The following is a 27,150-nucleotide window of genomic DNA, read 5'->3' as shown; positions in this document are numbered from 1 at the left end:
TTCACTTCCTGGATTTCTATCAGCTACCAGTGTGGCAGAACCGTACAGATATGGTAATACATTATATAGACACATCTATATAACTTTTAATGTACTTTTAATAGAAAAAAATAGTTTTCCCTATGTGGAATCCCCCTTTAATTTCCCCCATACTATGGGAAACAGTCCTTCTACTAAATCTCTGGATCAATGTTCCATCTTCAGAAACTGGTGCCAAGCACTTGTAACACCTAGAACTTGTTCAATGAAGCGACCATCAAAATAATCTTGTGGCAGAGAATTCATTCATTTATGGATATTTATATGTCCATATTATGTACCATCACCATCGCTACAGTGTCAACTGTTTTATCCCAGCTGCAATTACACATTTTATTACTACAGGTCATGTGACCAGCATTTAGACCACTAGAAGATTACATGGTTTTATAGGTAACGGGTAGAGATGGATGCAACTCAAGCTTGCTCAAGTCCATCCGAACCCAGAAGTCTCAGCATTTGATTAAGAAGCATTTGATTCGAAGAACTTGCATGCGGCCCTATGAAATCATGAGTGAGGATAAAGGAATCAAGATGGCTAAAAAAACAGGTATCTACAAGATATATATATATATTTATATATATATAATATTAACTTATGCTGAACTATAAGTCTGCCAGTATATCTACATTGTCCACCTTTAGGCCCATGGCTCATGGCTTCACACAGTCTACTTTTCTCTGGCCTCAGTCACTGGCCTCAACAGTCATGTACCATACATGTAGATCGTGACTAGGGATAAGCGGACTTAATCTTTTGAACCAGATTTGTTATCAACATTGCAAAAAGATCTCCTATGGGTCTGCAGTGTCTCCAGCCACCTCTAGCCTGCTCAGCTAATCACTGACTGAGATGGGTCAGCACCACAGCCAGTTATTGGCTGTCCTGTCTGAGTCAGTCAGTGATTGGCTAAGCAGGCTGTCACTCTCATTTCAAAAGTGACAGCCTGCTCAGCTGATTGGCTGAGTGACAGTCTGCTCAGTCAATCCCTGGCCTCGTTGCTGTCTCGGTCAGTGATTGGCTAAGAGGGCAGTCACACCCAAGACAAGTGTGACAGCCTCTGTTACTGACTGACAGAAACGGGACAGCACCATGGCAGGTGATTGGCTGAGGGGGTTGTAGGTGGTTGTGGGGAAGACTGGAAGTGGTAGAAGGAGGACAGGTAAGTACGATGAGTGAACATGCTTAAAGGTACTTAAACAGCTAAACGCCTGCCATTGCCATTGTTTGGCAAATTATTAGCTGTAGAGCCTTGTTTGCAATGTATGTCATCACAGCAAGCAAGCAATCTTGAATACTCCTATTAACCAGGCAGATTTGTTACAAAGTGATTGATTTTCACATCACAATTTCATCTTCAGTGATATCTTAGCCAAGTAACCCCAACTCAAATTAGATACATGAAAGTACCTCAAGCAAAGACCGTACACTGTAGTGCACCAATCAGAAGCACAGCATGGAGACAGTGCGAGAACCCATTGGACTGATCACAGTATGTATTGCCTGGAACACACATACACCGAGGATACAAACGCTGCTGGTATTAGATACAGTCGTGTCATATTTGTTTGGTCTGGTTTCAAAAATTACACTGACGTGATTAAATATTCCCGCATGTGACGACACTTTGGATAATGGCCTTAAGCAACATTTTATGTGCATTTTTAAATACCCAGCAGGCACTAGTCATGAGATAGATAGGCTCTCTGTAACTACTGCTGGTAGTGAGGGTAAATTCACAGCCGGGTGTGTTTCATATATGGTGGTTTCTAGAAAATCAAATATTTGCCCCTGACCGTGAAAAGAAGTCAAGCTGTTGCATATGATGGCATGGTGTGAGCATGGGGGTAGGCAGGGTATGACTAGATCGGAGGCCATTTAATGATGACAAAACAGTATATTTTATATTAAGAAAGAGGAATTCATCTCTTACTTTTATAAGAACTTGAATCTGTCCTGTAGCTTTCGTTGACATGAAGTACCAAAACCTCAGCGTACAATCTCTTCCCGACTCCTTCCACTTGGAGCTTCTCAGATGAGCTTTTTCACCACGTAATCCAACATAAGAGGTCTCGAGGTACAGGAAGTGACCTATGGTATGGATCATATGGAGCACGCAGAAGAGTTAGAACAAGTATAGTAAATAGGACATTCACTAAATCCAAGCCTACTTGTTTCCGATGTGACCATTCTTCCTCATAGCTCATGAGCTAGGGTGGTCGCACCTGAAAGGTGTAGGTTTTGATTAGATGCTGTGGACAAGGTTATGATTTTATGGTTCAATCAGTTAACAAGGAACAAAAAACACAACATAGTCATCATGGTAAAACCGATACATATTAATAGCTATAGTTAAAGCTAAATTATCTTAAAGGAGAAGTCCGGGATTGATGTATCTCAGAAGTCTCAGGGTTACACTAAGGATCAAGGTAGAGTAGCCAGCCAAGAATGAAAGGCCACAGAAAGGACGCCATAATTTGTATTTCTGTTTCATAAGCTTATCTGTGGCAAGGAAAACATACTGTAAGTTCAGCCAACCATTCCATAAGGGACAGTGAAACAGTCGACCTTATTTGACCAGGAATGACTTGCCTCTCTGCCTGCAAGAAGAAGCTCGGTGCACCGGACATGCAGAGAGGACAATTTGTGGACCATGGAGTGCAACTTTGCATTGAGTCAATATTCTCCATTCAGCCAATCAGGGTCCTCCATGCTCAGGGATACATAGGAAAAAGTAATATTTTTTCACTTCTTTTGAAGCAGACTATATATATATATATATATATATATATATATATATATATATATATATGCATGCTCAATACAAGTTGTAAAAAAGCATCCATAAAAGTCTATGGGCAAGTTATCTACTTCTGCATCTGACCATTGTCATACAAGAGGGGTATTCCCAGCTGAACTAAAATAGCTAAACTTGCAGGAGTGTTCAAGTTAAATATTTTTGCAATTACACTTTGTCACGGCTAGGGAAACAAGGAACAGTACAAGACAGTGGGCCCTGAAGCTCAACCCAACCAATGTCCCTGCCTACTTGCCACGGACGGCCCTAAACGGCCATGGACAACCACGAAGTTGGTCCCTACAGAAATAAACACAATGGAGGATAGTCAGCTAGCCAAGTCAGAACCAAACAGGCAATGAAGTACAAAATCGGAAAGCCAGTGGAAAGTCGGAGGTCAGGCAAGAGGTCAGAGAATGGGCAGAACAATTGCAAGGGTATTAGGACAGGGAACGATGGGAAAGGAGCAGGGGAGCTGGGACTAGTATACACTAATAGCCAGCAATGAGATGCTGGCCTTCACTAAACTTTATAATCGATCAGGAGCCCAGACCAAAAGCTTATTGGTCCAGCCTCCTGAATCCAGCCACATTGCAGCTGAGGCACTGCAGGCTGAATGGAAGAGCGATCTGTCACTCAGCCTGAGTGCAATGCTTCTCAGCTGCATGGTCGGCCGGCTGTGAGTAACGCGAGACCCGCAGCGTCCTTGGTTGCCAGGTCTCCGTGATGTCGGGAGAGGACCTCACAGGAGCGTGTCCAGGTAAGTTACTGATACACTTATTGCAAACATATTCATTGCATACATAGCAAACTTGTCTCGGTCTCCTGATATGCTGCTCTTTCCTTTCCCATGTGGACAGCTCATTGTCTGGGTTACCGACCAACACTCTGCTCTAAAAGCAGTGATCAAGCTGAGATGGATGGATAGATGGATGGATGGATGGATGGATGGATGGATAGATAGATAGATAGATAGATAGATAGATAGATAGATAGATAGATAGATAGATAGGAGATAGATAGATAGATAGATAGATAGATAGATAGGAGATAGATAGATAGATAGATAGATAGATAGATAGATAGATAGATAGATAGATATAGAAGACAAAAACAAGTGTATCTTTGGTCGGATACGGACCTGCTGGCACTCGGATTTATTAACTGACTGGTGGTGCTGCTGTTATTCCATTGGACTAGATAGATAGATAGAGATATAGGGTCAGAATGATCAAAACTGAGAAAAAAACCTAGAGAAACCAATCATTTCTAGAATTGTTCTGGTAACATGAATGCTAAGGTCTGGTTGGTTGCTATGGTCAACATAAAGAATCATAGTGTAATACAGCTTAATAAATCTGTGCCATAGTGTATATATACTGTATAAAATATATAAATATGTACACTATAGCTGTCTACAGACCAGCGAGACCACTGCTTTTAGAGCAGAGTGCTTGTTGGTAACCTAGACAACGAGCTGTCCACAAGGGGAGGTAGACTGTAGCATATGACTGCACCAGATGAAGGCAGGGTTGCTAAATGAATGTGTTTACAAAAATATTTAACCCTTTAATATTTAATCTTACAAGTATAGTTATATTAGTTGACATGGGAACACCCCTTTAATACAGGAATTAGGAATCCAACAGAAAACACTTGGCATGGATCATTAGATTTTAAATGATAGAAGTCTTCTTCTTGAGTTATCTCTGAATTGCTGGGGTGTACAGAAGCAACATATCATTCTTAACCCAGCCACCGGGAACCTATATCTTGGAGATCCGAGGCAGAGCAATTTAGCAACCTTTCTACTATTAAGGCATAAGTGATCATTGTGTCTTGGCTAGAACAACTCTTAAAAGGTAAGTGCACATCAGAACAGTTGTGTATGACATTCTAAGTCACCTAATAATACTACATTGTTATCTCCTTTCTTTTGTCATATTAAATCGGAAAGTTCACTTGGGTTTGTTCGTACCTGAATGCCCACCATTGCATTACCAGTGACTAAAGAAGTTGGATGCAGCCTTAAAGTGTCACTGTCATTCAATTTAATAATACAGGCGATTTTAAGAAACTTTGTAATTGGGTTTATTAGCCGAAAAATGCATTTTTATCATGAAATAGCAGTTTGAAGCTCTCCCCCCTGTCTTCTATAGAGAGGGAAGGGGTGGAGGGAGATAAGGCACTGAAGTCAGCACTGAACTTTCCGACCTCTGAATACTGGCTTTCTCACAAGTCCCGCTGTGTAATCCTTTGTTTTCTGCTCTCTGCTGGCGACTAATCTCCTATCTTCCCCCCAGGGGTGATTCTAGCCTCTCTGCTGCCCAAGGCGAACTATAGGATGACGCCCCCCCCCCCCCCGCGGTCAATCCGCCCACATTATAATCCACTACTGCCCCCCCCCCCCCAACTGCTGTCCCCAATAAACATAATGTTTGGTCCCTTGCTGCACAGAGGATGTCAGGAGAGGAGGGGGCTGATCTTATAGGGGAGGTCACAGCAGCACAGAGGAGGTCAGGAGAGGAGGGGGCTGATCTTATAGGGGAGGTCACAGCAGCACAGAGGAGGTCAGGAGAGGAGGGGGCTGATCTTATAGGGGAGGTCACAGCAGCACAGAGGAGGTCAGGAGAGGAGGGTGCTAATACTATAGGAGAGGTCCCAGCAGCACAGAGGATGTCAGGAGAGGAGGGTGCTAATCCTATAGGAGAGGTCCCAGCAGCACAGAGGATGTCAGAAGAGGAGGGTGCTAATCCTATAGGAGAGGTCCCAGCAGCACAGAGGATGTCAGGAGAGGAGGGTGCTAATCCTATAGGAGAAGTCCCAGCAGCACAGAGGATGTCAGGAGAGGAGGGTGCTGATCTTTTAGGAGATGGTCCCCCTCTTCCCCCCTTATAGATGGTCCCCCTCTTCCCCCCCTTATAGATGGTCCCCTCTCCCTTATAGATGGTCCCCCTCTCCCCCCCCCCTATAGATGGTCCCCCTCTCCCCCTCCCTTATAGATGGTCCCCCTCTTTCCCCTCCCTTATAGATGGTCCCCCTCTCCCCCCCCCCCCTTATAGATAGTCCCCCTTTCCCCTCTCCCTTACATATGGTCCCCCCCCCTGCACAGCAGATAAAACAAAAACAAAAAACAGCACACAACTCACCTGCCATCCGTTCCCCCGTCGAGCCTCTCTGGTCTGGTCCCGGCTGATGTGCGGCTGCCCGGGGTGTCCCGTCCTGTCCCCGGCAGCGCGCGCATCAGAGAGCTCCCCGTGCGCCTGTGGCTGTAACTTCCAGTGCACAGGGAGCTCTCTGATGCGCGCGCTGCCGGAGACAGGATGGGACACCTCCGGCAGCCACACATCGGCCGGGGGACTAAAGGCTGCATTCCCACGTTCCGTGGAATGCCTGTACCGGAGACCCCCGAGCCCGGACAGCATCTGTAATTAGATGCTGGGAGCGGGGGGAGACTGTATTCATAAGCGCCGCACTGTAGTAACAGCACCGTGTGGCTGATTCATTACACCGCGGCGCTTATGAATACAGTCTCCCCCGCTCCCAGCATCTAATTACAGATGCTGTCCGGGCGCGGGGGTCTCTGGTACATGGTACAATCAGTGGCGGATTATAATGTGGGCGGCCGCCCGAACCGCCCATATTATAATCTGCCACTGAATGCCGCCCCTAGGGGCGTAGCTAATGTCTCTTGGGCCCTGGTGCAAGAGGTCAACTTGGGCCCCCCCCTTTCTCGATGCTATTGGTATATATATATATATATATATATATATATATATATGTATCTCAAGACTGATATTACCAATAATACCAGTATACAGGAAATATTATCACCGCCATACTGTTACTAAACAAATCCTGTTTACTGAGACCAATATTGCCAATATTACCAGTACACAAGGGGAAATATTACCGCCACACCACAACCACTACCATCACCACCATATTGTTACTGACCAAATCCAGTATACTAAATCCAATAAAACACAGTACCAGATAACAAGTAACAAATAATACCACCTCATAGTGACTAACACCACCGCTGCTACTGAATATAATCCTCTGTACATAGACCAATATCACTTCATACAGTCATATAGAGGTGGACGCACTGTACACAGGATCTATACACCATATACATTACAGTGCAGTTATATCAAGTGACTCACAGGGGACATCTTCTCTGATCGGAGTTCTTCCCTTTTCATCTTCTCCATCTATTGTGGGCGATTTTGAGAACTTCTCTGGGCCACGAATCCACAGAATCTGCCAGACAGACATATTAGGCTCCTCACACTGACACCATCATCTCTCTAAAAACTGCACATCTGTACTGTCCCCTTTACACCCTCATTTAGTAGGTAGCCCTGACACTATGTGATCCCCCTTAAAGTACATGCCCCCCTCTGTGCATGCCCTATTGTATACACCCCCCATGTAGTCCACCTTATAGATGGCCCCCAAAGTTTCCCCCTTATAGATGGCCCCCTGTGTTGTCCCTCTTATAGATGCCCCCATGTTATCCCCCATATAGATGGCCCCCCATTTTATCCCCCTTACAGATGCCCCCCATGTTGTCCCCTCCTCCTGCCCCTTTATCACCATACTACTACCCCTTTCATCCTCCTGCCCTTTCATAATCATACTACAAACACCTCCATCATAATACTACCACCCCCTTCATCCTCCTGCCCTTTCATCATCATACCACTACACCCTTCATCATCCTCTTGTTCCTTAATCATCATACCACTACACCCTCATCATCATACCACTATACCCCCCATCATCCTCTTGTTCCACCACCATACCACTACACCCCCATCATCCTCTTGTTCCTTCATCATACCACTACACCCCCCATCATCCTCTTGTTCCATCATCATACCACTACACCCTCATCATCATACCACTACACCCGCATCATCCTCTTGTTCCATCATCATACCACTACACCCCCATCATCCTCTTGTTCCATCATCATACCACTACACCCCCCATCATCCTCTTGTTCCATCATCATACCACTACACCCCTCATCATCATACAACTACACCCCCATCATCCTCTTGTTCCATCATACCACTACACCCCTCATCATCCTCTTGTTCCATCATCATACCACTACACCCTCATCATCATACCACTACACCCCCCATCATCCTCTTGTTCCATCATCATACCACTACACCCCCCATCATCCTCTTGTTCCTTCATCATACCACTACACCCCCATCAATCTCTTGTTCCATCATACCACTACACCCCCCATCATCCTCTTGTTCCATCATACCACTACACCCCCCATTATCCTCTTGTTCCATCATCATCATCATACCACTACACCCCCCATCATCCTCTTGTTCCACCATCATACCACTACACCCCCCATCATCCTCATGTTCCATCATCATCATACCACTACACCCCCATCATCCTCTTGTTCCATCATCATCATCATACCACTACACCCCCCATCATCCTCTTGTTCCATCATCATCATACCACTACACCCCCATCATCCTCTTGTTCCACCATTATACCACTACACCCCCCATCATCCTCTTGTTCCACCATCATACCACTACACCCCCCATCATCCTCTTGTTCCACCATCATACCACTACACCCCCCATCATCCTCTTGTTCCATCATCATCATACCACTACACCCCCATCATCCTCTTGTTCCACCATCATACCATTACACCCCCCATCATCCTCTTGTTCCATCATCATACCACTATACCCCCCATCATCCTCTTGTTCCACCACCATACCACTACACCCCCCATCATCCTCTTGTTCCATCATCATACCATTACACCCCCCATCATCCTCTTGTTCCACCACCATACCACTACACCCCCCATCATCCTCTTGTTCCATCATCATACCATTACACCCCCCATCATCCTCTTGTTCCACCACCATACCACTACACCCCCATCATGCCCTTTAAAACAAAAAAATCTTTACTCACCTGAATGGTTCCTCTAGTCTTCTTGTCACGCGCGCTGGCAGGCTTACCGCGGCTGGGGGCGGGGCTTCCAGCGGAGGGGGCGGAGCTTCGCGGGACCTGTTTTTTTTGCCCTCAAGATGCTCCCAGCCCCGCAAGTCAGCCGGGGGCCGTCCCAGCCTGCCTCTTGTGATCGCAGACAAAACATTGCTTGCGGTCACAAGAAGGAGTGGGATGGGAGCAGTACAGTGGCAGTACAGTAGCGGCCCGGTCGCTGCTGCGACCGCTGCGACCGTGGTAGCTACGCCACTGAATGCTGCCCCCATGATAACAGCATCATTGCGGCGCCACTGCTTCCCCCTCCCCTCTCCATAGGTTAGACAGGGCTCGACTGATGTAAAAGAGTCGAGATTTCCTAATAATGAGCAGTGAATGAGAGAGAGGAGGGAGGGGTGACCTGGAAAAAGTCTTCTTGAATGCAGATAATGTCATATTTGCCTAATAAACCCAATTACAACGTTTCTTAAAAATCGCCTGTACTATTGATTTCTGCAAAAAAATAAAAAATAAATACGACATTGACACTTTAAGGCTGCCTGGAAAAAAGGGATACAGCCATAGGCCATTGGCTGTATCTATGTTTTCCATGACTCCCTAGGGCAGCAACCAACTCCTTCAGGCACCGGTAATCAAATACAGAGCATTCGGGTTTAGATGAGGTTTGCTCATCTCTAATTGGGAATTGTGGAGAAAAGGGCAATCCATTGCATATCTATAGGGTAGAAGTCCTAACTATGTCCTGGTATATATGAGGGGACCAAAAGCCCCACTTCCACATAAAAACACCAATATTATAAATAATTCATGGTAGGTGGGGGTCCTGTTGCAATTTTTGCTTTGGGGCCCACAAGCAGCAACATTGGCAAATATGGTAAATGTTTCAAGCTCTATATTTTACACTATTGAATTTTTCTCTTACTTACAAGCAGATACATAGGTCCCAGTGGAGGCATCCATTTCCTGCCTGTATTAATATGAATTCATTGACAACCTCATGAATCTAAATCAGACCTTGTAAATATCACTCAATCAGGGCTTCAAAGGTTCCTGACATTCTTAATAAGTCAACAATATGAATCCCTCCCTTGTGTTCAGGGGGTAAGATGACTTTAATGGTAGCAGGTTTATGCAAGGTTAATACGGGGGAAACATTAACCTGATTCCATATCTTCTGCTCTCAAATGTCAATTATTCCCAATTATCCTAATTTGTAAATTGCTACTCGAAAGGAATACATATCTCTATGTAATTTATAATAGACGTCCATTGTCGACGTATTGAGCCTGAGTGACATTATCTCATGTAGAGTAGATGTTTTGGGGTTGTCACTGGATTAGAGTAATGGCGGCTAGGAGTTTCATGATTTATGTATGAGTTTTGCCCACAAAATTGAAACGTAGCATTACCAAAATGTCATGGTTTTTTTTTCTAATAAATGCCAAAAGAATGGAAATGGGAATGTTCACTACGACATTTTCACTCCAAAATAGACAGATAAGAACAGCCTATAATAGTAATGAGACATGGAAATGTATGCTTCGCGAATGCCTAGTCAGACATGGTTTCCCATGTCAGTAACAGCTGACCGCCAAAGGTTAGATTCCATACAGAAAGATGTTGCCTTAAGATGTGTATGGAAAGTAATTTCTTACATATGATATATTACTCCAACTTTTTCAAAATTAGCCCAGGGCAACCGGCAGACCAGACATTTCTACTGGGGTGGTCATCGTAGGTGAATGCCAAGAGAAAGACCAACATTGTAGAGAAACTGCGTCTATCAAGTCCATCATATACTTCTGTATTGATCCCGAGGAAGGCAAAAAAAAAAAAAACCCTGTGAGGTTGATGCCAATTGCTTGATACCAGGAAAAACTTTTTTTCGCAACTACAAGTATGTGAGAATAAATCTCTCCACCAATGCCCCATTAAAAAAAAAAAAAAAAAAAAAATAGTAACAACCTCAGTGTCATCTGTTTCATTCCAGCTGCAGCCATACATTTCCACAAAAAAAATTGCATGGTTTTATGTATAAGAAGAAGTGGTCTGTCTTGGGTCAACTGACTTTTCCCCCTCCCAACCTAGCTCTATCCATTTGTCTAGAATGCTGTAGCTGACTCACTGTCTCTATAGGATCAGGATAGTTCATGCAAGGTGCCCTAGGAATCTCACTGCCGCTGATCATCATCACATATCCACATCCTCAGTAATTACCCTTCCTTAGTTGACCAGTAACCCAACATACCCCAACAATGAGTCTAGAAATGCCTCCTGATACATATACATTACAAGACTGAAGATCCTAATGTACTAAGCTAAAAGTAACACCATTCTCAATAATAATAATAATAATAATAATAATAATAATAATAATAATAAATTGTGTTAAAATAATGACTAGTGTTAATCCAGCACTAAAAAGCTTGAGTGCTTGTTACTGGAGTAAAAAGCCTTATTGAAAACAATGAGAGACTCGAGCATTAAACCAGGGTCCACTGCTGGGCAGAGCGGAGGGTACCTGTTAACCTGAAATGTTACACAGTGACAGTCTGGTTCCCAGAGGGGGGATGGGGGTTGGAAATTGTGCCCTGTTGGTGGGGGGTTGAAATGATATTTTTGGTCTTCTATCTTCTTGCTTTACTATTGCCGCTCAGCCAGATGGGACACCGCTACAGCCGCTGATCTGATTGGCTGAGCGGCAATAGTGAAGCTTCAAGATAGAAGACCAGAGCACTAAGTATAATCCCCCCCATTGGTTTAAGGCTGTGGAATTGCAAACTTCAGCAGCCTTTCAACAAGCTTTTTGTATTCCGAGCACCCAAGCAGCACAAGCTGCTTGTCTGAGCAACTCTAATAATTATACATAAATAAAGGATGTATACAAGTAAAAGAAAGCCAATATATGACCCTATCAGCGCTAGGCCACCATAGCTGGAAATACACCATCATCCATTTTGACCATCCATTTATTTACCATACGTATGCATCTAAAGAACAATCTTACCATCTTTATTTCCAAGTGTGTGGTCCATGGGAGGCCTCAGAAACTGGGATGAATGCCCACCCAAAATCCAGTCAAAATTGTCAGCCATTGAGTTTATCCAACCACACATGCCAATTTCAAAGGTGCACGAGGTGCCGCATTCTGTTTCATCTGTATTATCGCCACAGTCATCCACAAAGTCGCACAACTTTTCTGGCGTATAGCACTTTTTATTTTGACATTCCAAATATCCCTTTTGGCAATTATCTAAGAGAAAAGAATTCAGGGTTAAACACTTTCTATCCACCATGTATACAACAAATAATTCTTGCTAAATAGAGTTGGTGGAGAATAAACCCATAGATGTATCCATTTCAGCCCATTGGTGATGAGTAGAGATGAACACAAGTCCGATTGTTCAGCATTTGAATACCGAAGTTGCCGAAGTTCAATGCAACCCTAGTGAGTCTGGGAAAACATGTATACAACCATAGGCCATAGGCTGTATCCATGGTTTCCTAGACTCCCTATGGCTGCATCCAACTTCTTTAGCTACCGGTAAACAAATGGCGAACAATTGGACTCAAGCATGCATGAGTTGCGCTCATCTCTAGTGATGAACATAAACATACATTGTTAGTAGGAAGTGGTTAAAAGTAAGAAGTCAAAGGTAAAGACCCCCTTGAAAAACAGATAAGATTGTTTAAGTTTGTAGTCAAAAGAACCAAAAGAGGGATACAAATGGGCTAAACTTTTATTGGGATATTGGTTCAAATGAAGATACAAAGTCTTACCTTTCCCAGGTCTATGCTTTGAAGAACCTGGCACAAATTCGTAGGATGGAAGACACTCATTCGAGAGAACAATGTCATCAACAGCTATATCTCCTCTCTGATCTTTGCCAACTTTCCCTTCAAAAGTGATGTAGAAATCGTCTTCCAGATCATAAAGCGGCAGCTCTTTTCTCTGCCAGAAATTCCCCTGATCGCCGGTCAAGTTTAACAGGAGATTCTCCTGACCGCTCATTGTCACCTGATATACGATGAGTGATCCAATGCCTTCTCCATACATGTGGAAATAAAAGATAAACTGTGGGGAAGAAGATAGCCACATACTGTGAGTTATTATTTATTGCTCAGTATGAATATGCTTAAAAAAAATATCTATTCCAATTTAAAGGGGTTATCCCATCACTTAAACTTTTGTTGGGTGACAGGGAATGCAAAAGAAAGCAATTTTGCAAGTGGCCCCATTCGTGTTCCGATACAGTTGACAGCTTATTGCTTAGGTTCCTGATCACTGCTCTCGGCTATGAAAGCGGGGGCCAGGCTGTGACGTCACTCGGGTGGCCAGGATCATTGGCGGCAGTAAGTATAGAGGCCACACAAGTCTGCAGGGCGTGGATTGACCCTAGAGGCTTGTAAACTGAGTTGGAGACACAACAATGCTGTTCAGCTCAAAACCGCTGTGTCCTGTCCTTGCTCCCCCCACTTGCTCCCCTTCTTGAATCGAGGTTGGATGCAGCTTTGCGGAGATATATTCTCAGCAGCTTAGAAAACCCCTACAAAGTGGTATTTCCATCTTGAAAACAGATGTTGGGGGGGTCTAATTGCTGGGGCCCTCCATGATCTTGAGTATGAAGACCCTGCTGGGTGGATCTGATCGCCGTACATAAGAGTACATTTTCGTATGTTTGTACATTTTTAAAATATGAACAGCACCTCCTTTTTGCCACCTATTGGAAGTCAGTGTTTTACTTCAACTAAGAGTCTTAGAACATGACTGGGGGACATATACCAAGCCTGCAAAGTACTAACAAAGGAAAATAACCGTCAAGAGACCCATCTACAAATGGGTAATCTTTCATTTTGGAGGAATTCCTGGCTTGGCATATATCACTAGTCATGTCCTATGACTCCAAATTGTAGTAAAACACTGACTTTAATTAAAGGGGTATTCCACTCAAACATAACTTTTGATATGTTGCTACCCATGGTAAGACTAACAATTCCTTCCGTACTTGTTATTATCTATTAAGTCTCCTTCCTTCAGTTCTGAGCTGCTGCTTTCTTCCTAAAACACAAAAATCTGTGTGAGCCTTTCTCTCTGTCTGCCCCTCCTCTTCCCTCCTTTCTGAGACAGCTGATGTAAACAAGTCCCTGACTGGCTGTATCTGCACTTGTTTACATCAGTAGTCTCAAAAGGGAGGGGGGAGGAGGGGGAGACAGAGAGAAAGTCTCACACACAGATTTTTCAGTGGAATACTCCTCTAAACAGAGAAATTAATAGATCACCATTTTGTTTACAATATTTTAATTCAGCTTTGCTTCCTAAGTACATCCTGATTTCTCAGGGGTTAAACCTACTGTGCAGTTTCTGCTCCATTTGCTTATTATTGGTCCAGTCAGCTTAGCTCTCTGGCCTGGTAAATGTGGAAATGATCCTTCTATGAAGATATATGAGCCAGATGGGTTCTGCATAGTGTGATCAGTCACCGGACCGGTGCCGACAGTTGGGGTGCTCCCTGATCTCATGCTCCAGTCAAAATTATCGATCTGACTCTGCTTCCAGTCACAAAGGTCAAATTCAAAATGACAGCGTCCAAGATAGGAGTCTGGAGAGTATACAAAAGGTGACAGTCACTGTAAAGGTATAGAATACAATTCAATATTTCAGAGTCTCCATTGTAGTTAAATTCAGCGTAAGTCTAAGAAGTTAACCCCATTGCCGGGGCTGCAGCGAGACGGCAGACTTCAGAGGAATTAACACAGCGGCAGCAGCAAGCACAGCCGCAGAGACAGTGCTCTTTATCCCCATCTGCTGCCCCGTTCCAGATGCCTCCTTTCTCGCCGATCGTGGCTCCTGACATACAGCGCTCACTTTCTGACCTCTGCCTGCCCGCGCTGTTCTCCGAGGAACGGGAATTATTACCCAGCTCTGTTGTGGACTCTCTGCCAACCGACTGCCCTCGGGGACCCCATCACCCTGCTGCAAAACAATTACCGCCTATGGCTAAATGTTCATATTTGTCTGCTGACAGTGACCCGCTAGATGTACTTTTATCTGCCATTGACTCCTCTAACACAGCACCATTGAGGGAGTTACTGCTGGCCCTGCGTAATTCTATCAGAGAGGATCTTGATCGGGCGCTATCAGCCATCAATGACTCGGTTCAATTAGCAATGGGCAAAATACAATGTCTGGAAGACACATTATCAGCTGTTATAACTGAACACAATGCATTACTTGCTTCTCACCACCAATTGGGATCTGAGCTGCGAACTGTAAAAAGGACTGTGGCGACAGTGGATAATCGCACACGGGACCATAACCTCAAGCTAAGGGGTGTCCCAGAAAACATTCAAGCGCCTGAGCTTCCTAACTTTGTTCGGGGGTATATGGCGGCAGTGTTACTGGATCTGCAGAAAGAGGACCTATCTTTGGATTGGACACGTCGTGTCCCTAAACAAAGCCATATCCCTCTCGATGCCCCACGAGATATCATAGTAAGAGTACGACATATGCATGTGAAAAAATTGTTCTTGGCAGCTACAAGGCAACAAACTGCGATCCCACAGCGCTATGCGCATGTCCCAGTTTTCCCGATCCTCTCAGCCCATACGCTATCTGTACGGAGGCCATTCTCCCAGGTCACTTCAACTCTGAGACGCCATGGGATTTTGTACCAGTGGAGCAGGGCAGATGGTCTTATAATCAAACGAGACTCCAATTCTACCTTTATACCAGATGTCAATGCGGGCCTTCAATTCCTAAAAGACCACAATATTGGATAACGTCTTACTGTTTGCATACCAGTTCTCCTCAGTGACATTACACTATCTTCAGCTATCTATGGAAATGTGACTCTGTGTACTTCGGATATGTTGTGCAGGACTCATTCTGATGATCTACAGCTATACGTCAACATCATATTTCTTCTCCAACCTGAACCGGACTATTTCCCCTCCTGTGCTCTGGCTGCGATGTTTAGGTCACTGTTTTCCCGCAGCCCTACTGTTTATGCAAAGTGGTCTATAGCAAATTTTGTTGTGTGTACAATTCCTTATTGCCTATTCTAAATGCTTAAGTTTTGCATAGTTATATTAGCCTACTTTAGCAACAAATTACACTTATTGCAGCATACTCTGGAGCCGGACTAACAAAACAGCACATAGCCCTCTATAAAGCTAGTTCGGATCTCATGAACAACTCACCTGTGGATACACAATTCATGTAGCAATTTTATCAGTAGACCACTTAGGCTTCATACCTTGGTTAGTGTATGCTATAACGCTAGTTTTTTGTACTTTAACCTTTGATGCTAGCTACTTCTCACCGTTCCTTTATGCATGTTACACCAATTCTTTGTATGCTACTTTACATGCCTTGCTACCTTTTATTGTCATTATTTGTATGTACTGAAAAATTTGGAAACTTTAATAAAAATTATTGAAACATAAGAAGTTAACCCCATAGTCTTTTGATTCTATGTGACCAGGCACTGGTTTGTGGTATTGGCGGCCCAATGGCCCTAATTTGTTTGTTTGTTTTATGTTGTTTTTTTGTTTGTTTGTTTGTTTGTTTGTTTCAGGATTTATTGTACCAAAAACTACATAGAATAATATAGAAACCCTACGTATCACAGTAGACTGACTCCAGATCTCTGCACTTCTAGGTTAGCACTTTATTTACCCGTTTACCTGTAACGAAAAACCCTCAGTTTTACTATGCCTTATCCTAACCCCAAAACCCACCATGAAATCATGACTGAGCGTGTATGGAGCAGGCCAATTCTATACCTGTCGGCATCTCTGCATCCAGCAGTCTGTAATAGCAATAACTTCTTGCTGGCTGTTAACTGGTTAAATATCACTGTTAAAACTGACAGCACGGTGTTTAGAATGCATCATAGGTGGGCTGCCATCCCTGATTTTGCAACTACAATCGCAATTTCCCTGTGACATACAGCTATTTGGTGTGCTGTCCATGGTGCTGAACACAGAGCTGAAGGCTCTTGATCTAGAAATGAGTGAATATCAAGGATGCTCAGGTCCACCCAAATCCAAACCCTCTGCATTTTTTATTACCGGTGGCTAAAGAAATTGGATGCCACCCTAGGGGGTCCTGGAAAACATGGATACAGCTATAGGCCATAGGCTATATCCATGTTATTCAGAACTCCCTAGACCTGCATCCAAATTCCTTAGCCACCAGTAATCAAATGCAGAGCGTCCGGGCTCGGGCGAACTCAAGCATGCTCAAGATGTGCACATCTCTATTCTGGATCCAATAGTTCTTGGGTTATTATTGCAAATTTCTGTACTGATAACCTTTAAACCAGAAGAGATATAGGAAATCTGATTATAGCAATAGCTTTCATACACTATTCTATTCTTCTATGACATGCTACATAACCACTCTCCAATATAAAAACTTGCACTTGATCCAATATGGTGGCTTTCAAGATGGCGGCCATGTTCCGGACATAGCCAAAAAGATAGCCCTTCATCCATTACTTCATATATGCTATCTTCCTTTTTATTCTGCTTTATTTTTTTTTTACTCTTTTTTACACTTTTTTTCTTTTTTACACACACACACAAAATAAAAATCACTCCAAGCCATTCAAACCACATTTATTCCTTGCACTGTAGCGGGTTAGCAGCTCCGGTGACAGAGACATACAGCCCCCCACGGGGACATTAGTCACAGGAAGAGCTGAACTGATCTGCTAAACCCATCACTGCCGCTGCCTCTATTCATTACACAATGCTCATCATAGTCCGTGTGACACAAGTTAGCTTCCCTAGAGGCATTGTTCCTGGGCTAGAATACAGCCCCTCTAAGGACCACCATACACTGGTGTCTATGGGTCGATAATATAGTATTTCTGAGTTGTACAGCCCTGAAAGGAGTCGGAACATAATAGCAATCTGTAGCTTCTAAAAATCAATGAATGCACAAAGACAATGGTCACCACATTCTATTCACTCATACTGGGGAGAGATGCATGTTAAGAAAATTCCAGAACTTTATGCAGTACTATAAATACAAGTATCAGGTATCCCTTATAATATAACATACTGGATCTAGTTCCAATCTATTCACAAACTGTTATATGAGACAGCAAGCACAGAATAGGAATTCTACCTCAATCTGTACAGTACAGGTTCGGAGGTTCCTGCTGGCGAATAGACCGGAGTTTTGGATAAATTATGAAGTGCCTGCAGTTCTTTATGACATATGTCCTATGTCCCTATATTGTTGCGTTATTCATGAACCGGAGCCTTTCATCCTCCAAGATTCCAGCTCAGAAAATGTAAAATGAGCAACAACGAACGCCAAAGGTTTCATGTAGAGAATCGGGAATAGCAAACACCATGTACAGTACCAGGAATGATGTGCTGGTTACTAGAGATGAAAAAATAGTGAAATATTCGATTGGATTCGATTCGAATAGCTCCCGAAATTCGTATATTCGAATGAATATCGAATCCCATTATAGTCTATGGGAGAAAAATACTTGGGACCTAGAAATCAATATTCGACCATTAGGAGGGCACAATGACACCTCAGGAAATGATGCCAACACCTCTGGATGTATATGGGACAGCAGGGGAAGCATGCCTGGCTGCATCTAACTCTAGTGATGAGCCAACATCCCAATTTTCGGTTCGGATCCCGAACACGAACAACAACAAAAAAAGCTTGCGATCGGTTTGTGTTCGTGTACGACGACGATTCACTAATAAATTATGAACATAAAGTAGTGGTCTAGAGGTACGAACTTGTGTATGTATCAGGAGTCAGGTGCAGTGTAAAATACATAATAACGAACATTAACGATAACTACAGATCAGTAGTAGAAATATAGCAGGTATTATACCGCAATCACAGTATACAGCCGTATACCGGATATATAATTGTTTTTTACAATAATAAAATGAAAAAGCCGTTCAACTCATTTACAGGATGCAGACTGCGCAAATCAGTAGTAGCAAGATAACAGGTATTATCCTGCAATCACAGTTTACAGCCGTATACACTATTACAACAGGTTCTAAATATATGGCTTTTATACTTTTAGCCCTAACAAGGGCTTTGGGGGGTCCCTTCTTACCTAACTTCACCTAAAAGCTTTCTCTCCCTGGTATAGAGCCTGCCCCTCTCTAGCGCCAACCAGCAAGTGACACAAACCTGAAATCACTATTCTTACACTCAGGAGGTGACGTAGTTTAGCCAGCCAATCACAATCAAGTCCTGCCTATTCTTAGTGCCTGTCCCTCCCCCCTGCATGTTTATTGGCTGGAAAGAAGCACCAGGGGTGGGAGAGCGAATCAAATTTTTACTACATTATCATTCGAATATTAGAGTGTAATGAATAGCGTACTATTCGATCAAATAGCTATTTGATCAAATACTATTTGCTCATCACTACTGGCTATATATACCGCATTTTACAAAGCTTCCTTTGGCCACGACCACACAACTTCTTTCTTTGGCCATTATTATTAGCTATTATTTTTGTATGGCTGTCCCTTTGCACACAAATAACGGCCATCATTTGTGTGCCAACGATTGCCGGCCTTAAAAGCGTCCATCAAATGGCCAAAAAAAGTCGTTGTGTGGTCCTGGTCCTGCAGTAAGTGTAAGTGTATGCTTTCCAGTATGACACAGTGCTCTCTGCTGCCACCTCTGTCCAGAGCTGTTGCAAATCCCCATAGAAAACCTCTCCTGCTCTGGACACTTCCTGACATGGACAGAGGTGGCAGCAGAGAGCACTGTGTCAGACTGCAAAGAGTACACCACTTCCTACAGAGCTTACAGCAGCTAAGTACTGGAAAGCTTAAGACTTTTAAAGAGAAGTAATTTACAAATTTGTCTGACAGATTTTTTAAGCCAAAAATTTTTGAAGCACCATAACTTTCTAACGTCATTTGTTTTAAAATTAAAAGTTTTGATCAATCAGGATCTCACAGGTGAGACCCCCACTGTTCAGGAGAAAGAGCTGGTAGCACACTCAACTGTCTGGCTCCCAATGATCTATACAGCCCCATAGACTTATAATTAAGCTTCCCTGATAGAGATGATCAACAACGGGGAAGTGAAGTTCTGCACCACAAACGCAAGGGACCATCTCAAAAGTTTTTCTGATGACCAGTAAAACTGTGGGACCTACACCTATCTCAAGATCGAGAGTCCTCCAACACTCTTCAGTCTTTTTGTGAATGTCCGTGGTGGTCATAGCTCTCTTGTAGAGTAAACCCAGCTTGGCCGCTTTCCGACCACCTCCAATGACTCCAGACAGGATAGAGGGAGCCAAGAGGACTCCATCTCTACATTGGTGTGTGTCCCAGGGGTGAGACTTGCATCCATGTAGGGAGCATACCTGGGTGTGTTTTGGGCTTATGATCCTTGAAATTTTTGTTTAGTAAACTTGCATCTATCACACATTTATGGGTGGGAATACCCCTTTAACACAGCTGTCTGCCGGAGTCCTTACTTATTGTGCTGCAGTTTCCTTTCCTTTTGCTGCAGTAACCTAGTTAAACACTTCAGTTGGAAAAAAAAAAGAAAAAAAGTTTCTGATATTCATGAGACGACTGCGGGGAATTACACAATATATTGTTTGTGCTGAAAGTCAATCTGTTCTCTGTGTATCTGTGTAATATATCATCAATAAATCTAATGTGTACAGTACAATATGGGCTCAAAGTCAATCTGTTCTGCAATGATATTTTACTATAGAAGATCAAAGCTATAAAATATGATAATAAGCAAAAAAGATATTTCTTCACTAAAGGGATATAATACAGAGTAAAAAAAAATGTAGGGTTCTGTATGAGATGTTGTATGCCCCCCTGGAGATTACAGCTCCATCACTGTCACTTGGAGAAGGACATCTGGCTGGAATCATAGTGTCTTGCATACTAAATGAAGCGGAAATATACTCAATGAGACCTCATGCATGTAGAAATATACAGCATATAGAAGGCACATATAGTTGGGAAAAGAAGTATTTGATACACGGCTGATTTTGCAAGTTTTCCCACCGACAAAGAATGGAGAATAAAAATCCAGAAAATTCCATTGTATGATATATAAATAATTATTTAGCATTTTATTGCATGAAATAAGTATTTGATACGATAGAAAAACAGAATTTAATATTTAGTCCAGAAACCTTTTTTTGCAATTACAGAGGTTGGACGTTTCCTGTAGTTCTTGGCCAGGTTTGCACACAGGGTTTGTTTCCCACTCCTCCATACACATCTTCTACAGATCTTTCAGGTTTGAGTTTTAGCTCCCTGCAAAGATTTTCTATTGGGTTCAAGTCTGGAAATACTTCTTACGGAGCCACTCCTTTGTTAGCCTGGCAACATTGAGCAGGTCCTGCCATGTACAGTAGTTCTGGACTGATTTCTGACCTTTTTCAGAAACATCCTTACCCAACAATGTAAGATCTTGCATGGAGCCCCAGATTGAGGAAGACTGACAGTCATCTTGTGTTTCTTCCATTTTCTAATAATTATGCCAACAGTTGTTGCCTTCTCACAAAGCTGCTTGCCTATTGTCCTGTAGCCCATCACAGCCTTGTGCAGGTCTACAGTTTTGTCGCTAGCTTCCTTAGGCAGCTCTTTGATTTTGGTCATGATAGAGAGGTTGGAGTTTGATTGATTGAATGTGTGGACAGATGTTTTTTTTTATACAGGTAACAAGTTTGAACAGGTGCAATTAGTACAGTTAATGAGTGCAGAATAGGAGGACTAACAGGGCTGTGACAGCCAGAATTCTTGCTGGTTGATAGGTGATTAAATACTTATTTTAAGCAATCAAATTCAAATTAATTATTTAAAAATTCTACAATGTGATTTTCTAATATTTTTAAATAGATTCTGTCTTTCACAAGTCATGTGTACCTACCATAAAAATTACAGACCTCTCCGTTATTTGTAGGTGGGAAAAGTATTATGTTAGAAGTATTTATTGGATACTTCATGGTATTTGGGTACTATCTGTATGTGGCAGAATATGTTGGTATGATGTAGGCTAAAGTCAGAAAAGCTCTGTAAGGCCCTATGTTGCTTGTTGCCCTTGCTCCATTTTTTGTAAGAGCCCATTCACACTACAGAATTTGCACAGTATTTCAAGAGGAGCCGCCCCACTTGAATTTCTGCCTGTCCTGTTGATTGAATAGGATGTCTCATACACACTCTGATGTCTGCCCAAAGAATAGGCATGTCAATTCTTTGGGCAGATGGCGGAGTGTGCATGAGACATCCTATTCAATCAACAGGACAGGCAGAACTACAAGTGGGGTCCGCGGCGCATGTTCCGCTGGAAATTCTGCCCAAATTCTGTAGTCGGAACTGACCCTAAAACTGAGACTGAATCTGTAATATGCCGGCTAAAGGGGTATTACTATCTCCACTAATATCCACTAATAAAAACAAGAAAATAAAAGATTATTATACAAATGTATGACACATCTCATTGCTGTATTTGGTTTGTAGAGTTCATGGAGTCACTTACTACACAAGTAGTGGTCCTCATCGGAGTTATCCGAGCAGTCATTGGCTAGGTCACACATGTTCTTCTTGGGAATGCAGTATTTATTGGAGCACATGAACTCCTCCGATGTGCACGGCTTGTCATCTAGCAGCACCGGCGCACAGTCTTCAAAAGAAATATCATCCACGCTGACATCTCCGACGTAGCTGACCCCACGTTTGGCACGAAGGACAATCTGCAATTGCAAAATCTATTGCTGTTAGAGTTATTGGAGGATAAAAGATTCAAAAATATGTTCCAGGTTTTCTGCACAATAGACAACAACCCTTTTTTGTTATAAGGACCCCCTCCCCAGCTGATCACAGGGGATCCTGCTTCTGGCATCTTTAGATTTTAACTGTAATCAGTGGGGGGGATCAAGCAGCCAGGGTTAAATGAGCATGCTCTATCAAGCTTAGTGTTTGACCAAGCTTCGGGTGCTAGATCAAGCACTATGCTCAACTGAACGTTTACATTTTTGTACGTTTCGTTTACACATTCCTTGAAGGTGAACCAGGCACCCTCCACTCTGCCGAGCAAGGAGCACCTGTTTAAAGAGTACTTATCATTTGGATCGGGCAGTAGGATACGCCACAGAATTCCTGGCGGAGGGCTGTCCGTTCGGGCGCATGCTGGAGACAGAGTTCTTCTGGCTCAGCCTTTGGCTGCATGCACTTACAATGTAGGCAAATGCCAAGATGGAGGAAATACGTCTCTTGTGCGTGCCCAAATGGACATCCTGCCAGCAGGATTTTTCCTACGTATCCTGCCGCCCGCTCCAAATGATAGGTACCCTTAAATGCTAGAGCATCCTATTGATTTCAATGGGGTTCGTTACCCAAGCACTCAAACATTGAAAAATTCTTGACTCGAGTAATGAGCACTCAAGCATTTTAGTGCTTACTTAACACTAGTTAAAATACTTTGCAGTGCCACCATAGGTGAAATTATGCATTACTCTGCGTCCACTAAAATCAATGTCAGTGCAATGCACAGGGTCCCCCAAATCAAGAAAAGTACTATTGGCTTAATATTGCAACATGGGAATGACTTATGTTCATCACTGATATTACAAAGATTTCAAACTTGCTGAAAAGGCATATCTAGAAGAAAAATTATTGTTATGATCAGCATAAAGAGAACCTGTCACCACCCCTGACCTGTCTGTGTAAAGTGAATGTACCTGCAGGTACATCGCTTTAGGATCTTTACATCATTAGACCAGCGCCGGCACGGGGATGCCGACGCTGCAGTTTTTCTTTTTTTACTGTGGCCCAGTTCCCGCACATGGCACCGGTCTATTCCTGGTCACTTACTAGGCATTGCTCCCACTAGCCAGAATCCTACTCCATACTGATGAGGGGCAAATACCCCGAAACAGCTGTCTGTGGATGGATACCTTGCTTGGGTGGTTTCCTTGATTGGAGACATTCCTTGGCTTGGTTGGTACTTTCCGGAGGAAGGTCTGGCTAGTTCACCGACGTCGAGACACGTGATGGTGTGTCTGCAGTGTTCTTTTGCATATTTGATATCCCAGGTGGCAATGTTCTAGAATACACTGACCTCAAGAGATGTGATGGTGTCTCTGCTGTGTTTTGGTTTATCTCCCTGAGGTCAACCAGCGTCCTTTTGCATGCACTTACTAGCCATTGTTCAGAACTAGCCAGTGGTCCACCACTCTTTTTGGCAGCTGCTATATCTGGGGACCCCCAATGAGTGAAGACATTTCCTTGCATAGCCAGGAGGTAAGCAGGAAAGAGCTACGCCTGGACAAAGTACTACTGCAATATTAAAGGATTACACAAGGTACTGGGGGGCTGCAATAGAGTTTGTATTTGCACTCATGGGCTGTAACTAGATATAAGCAAAGCAGGTTTTGTTAAGGTTTGTATGAAGATGATCGATCAGCTTTTAAATCCTGCTGTCTTCTTGCTCTGTGGAGAAGGTGGATACAGCCAAAGGAGTGCCTGGAAATCATGGATACAGCCTATGAATTATGCATTTATCCATGACAATGCTCTAACTACTCCTTCTCCATGGAGCAGGCCGACAGTGGGCTTAAAAAACCCATTGTTCAGCTTCGTGCAACCCTCAACTAAGCCCGCTTTGCTCATCTCTAGCTGTAACTTTATTCTCTTTCAGTACCCCCAATCACAATGGCTATATTTCATTGTTAGCATATACTAAAGTGTTCTCTGCCCTAAGTCTCCAGGGTGAAGTATCTGCTGAGCCTTTATTTTCCAAGTATTTTTGCCATTCTAGTTGTCTAACTTTTGTATACCGAGCCAATAACAAAATGTCATGCTAAAAATATCCGCTCTTGTAGCAGATTGCTTCATTACCCAGGCAAGTGGCATCCCCCTCTTTAACATTTGATAGACTATCTTCCTGGATGTACTGTAAGCTAAACATGAAATCCAAACGCAAAGACATATCACTTTAATTATTTGGCTAGGAGACACAATGTGGAACATATGGTAAGTCCAATTAATTACCTCGCCGCTGACATTGTTTATGGCGCTAGATTTCAGCTTCACTTCAGTAAATTAGACATTCTGTTAAACTCACTGGGGAGTATTATGAGGGTAACAGAATGGGAAATATGTTATTAAGCTCCTACTGCAATCATTGTGTCCGGGCTTCTCGGCTCTTTGCGCTAAAACCCATCATAGAAATCACAAGCAGTTTTCCAAATCGTAATGTAGATGTGATGAGATCATTATAGAGCTCTCAGCATGAGGTATGATTACATGATGCCCATAAAGCTTTAAACTTTTGTTAACAGGGTTGTCTGGCAAAAAAATGTATTACTAGAAGAGGTCAGGCTGGCTTAAAAAGAAAAAGGGATACTCACCTACGTGATCCCCCTCTGCTGCCTGGGTCCCCTGACAGTGCCTGGGTCCCATTGCTTACTATGTCCTGCTGATGTCTTGACACACAGGAAGTGCCCGCTCAGCCTATCACCAGCTAAGTTTGGTCACCATTGTAGAAGTGTGTATGTCCTGTGTGTGGAAATGTAACCCCGACATCATAATGTCAGCTGCATGGGAACAGACAGGTGAGTATCCATTATTTTTTTCTTTTTGGCCCATCCTGACCTCAATTTCAAAAATTTTAAAAGCCTAAAGCTCTTCGATCTGGACTACACTCTACCATAGAGTGCCAGTGGCAGCATTATGCCTCCAGCCACATGAGGCCTCTCTCTCCCCCAAGCATTGTAGATCATGAGTGACTTCACTTGTGCACTAACAAACCCAAGGACAGAAGGATAAGCCGGAGTAGGGCATCTGCAGCAGTTGAGTATGCTTTTTTACTGTCCTCCAGCTTATCCTTCTGTCCTTGGGCTTTATTAGCGCACAAGTGACATCACTCTGCAATGCAATGCTTGGGGGAGAGAGGCCTCATGTAACTGGAGGCATAATGCTGCCACTGGCCAGAGGAGTGATTGACAATTGATTGGTAATACCATGGGTGTTCCAACCCTGGGACCGCTGCTACTAAACAAGGGGTCATGGTGCATAAGAAAGAGCCACAACCCCTTCATTCTTTACTCAGGCACAATGGTGTGTGCATACTTGTAGCTGTGACAGGTACTACAGCCAAGCCCTATTTATTGATCAACAGTTTGGTGACTCCCATCACTTGGTCTTTAGGATAGGCCAGAACTGTTTTAGTTCCAAAAAAGAAAAAACTAAAATGACAAAGCAAAAGTACAAACCTGAAAGTTAGACAATGCCCCCAAGTAAACTTCTGCTCTCCTCCACCGAGCTCCTTGTTTTCCACTTTGAAACCAAACTTCATATGTGACATTGACGAGTCTAAGAAGTACCTGAGATTTATAAGAGGGGGGAAAAATTTGAGAAAAATAGACTGATAATCTTGAATAATAAATTCCATCCTATATACACTTTTTCTTTTTTGTGTGTTATACTTGCTATTATTATCTGTGGGGCTATTTTCCAATCTTCTTAGGTACTGGGGGGTACAGGGGTAGTTGCTGTCCCCAGTTGCTGGTGGCTGAGAGGGTCCATGGACCACACAAAAATGACACCAGCAATGTAAACGACACATGGACTGTAAGGACTAGAGTCAAACCTGTGGATCCTGAGTTTTGTTTAAACTCGAACGTCATGCTATGTGTTTTTTTGCCACCCTCAAACTATGGGAACTTGGCATAAAATAATTCTGGTTTTGTATGGTTGACTAGAATAGGGGACTCCAATTATTCTGCTGTATAGAAGACTTATAGGAGATATTTAGCCTTGTCGTCTCAGGCAACATGAGCAGTAGATATGGCCCTGGAGAGACTCAATGCCAAACTAGGGTACCCTGGGACCACCAGGGTATATTATTGTATGTGTCCACTTTCCGTTTCTACAAAACATGTACACATTATCCTTGGGAAAACAAGAAAAATGATTCCAATGGGCCAACTTCTGTCTATACAGAACTTTCACATTCACTTCTAATTTTATTATACACTTTTAGGTTGGGTTGGGTTGGATTGTTGTCTGTTGAACCTGCAGAACCTTTTATTGTGCCAAAGCATGGGTCCATGAAGGATTCTCTGGTTCTCTAAAGGCCCAACCCAGTTTAGGCATGTGCCTCTTATACAGATAAATTCAGTGCAAACTTTGGGTATCTAGTTTCAGCATGTGCCCCTCTCCCCAATATGAAACATACTAATAAAACATTTATATTATTGATACGTTATAAATACCTTTTATATTTATTCAACTACCCCTTTAAGTGTATATTTCA

General features: G+C 43.1%; 1 protein-coding gene across 1 annotated transcript in view; it reads right to left on the bottom strand.

The window, feature by feature from the left end:
* The window catches only part of MALRD1 (MAM and LDL receptor class A domain containing 1), a 288,505-nt gene that overhangs the window by 122,663 nt on the left and 138,692 nt on the right, over positions 1-27,150 (bottom strand). Inside the window, exons 23-28 of the mRNA XM_069959034.1 lie at positions 26,108-26,218; positions 22,372-22,585; positions 14,205-14,452; positions 12,633-12,927; positions 11,860-12,105; positions 1,974-2,131 (exon numbers count right to left, since the gene is read on the bottom strand). Coding sequence (XP_069815135.1) covers positions 1,974-2,131; positions 11,860-12,105; positions 12,633-12,927; positions 14,205-14,452; positions 22,372-22,585; positions 26,108-26,218 — 1,272 coding nt within the window. The remainder of the gene's footprint in view (positions 1-1,973; positions 2,132-11,859; positions 12,106-12,632; positions 12,928-14,204; positions 14,453-22,371; positions 22,586-26,107; positions 26,219-27,150) is intronic.

This window comes from Dendropsophus ebraccatus, chromosome 2, assembly GCF_027789765.1.
Source record: "Dendropsophus ebraccatus isolate aDenEbr1 chromosome 2, aDenEbr1.pat, whole genome shotgun sequence".
Classification (NCBI taxonomy): Eukaryota; Metazoa; Chordata; class Amphibia; order Anura; family Hylidae; genus Dendropsophus; species Dendropsophus ebraccatus.
Note: the sequence above shows the minus strand (reverse complement) of the source record. Positions and strands in the feature narration are given on the sequence as shown.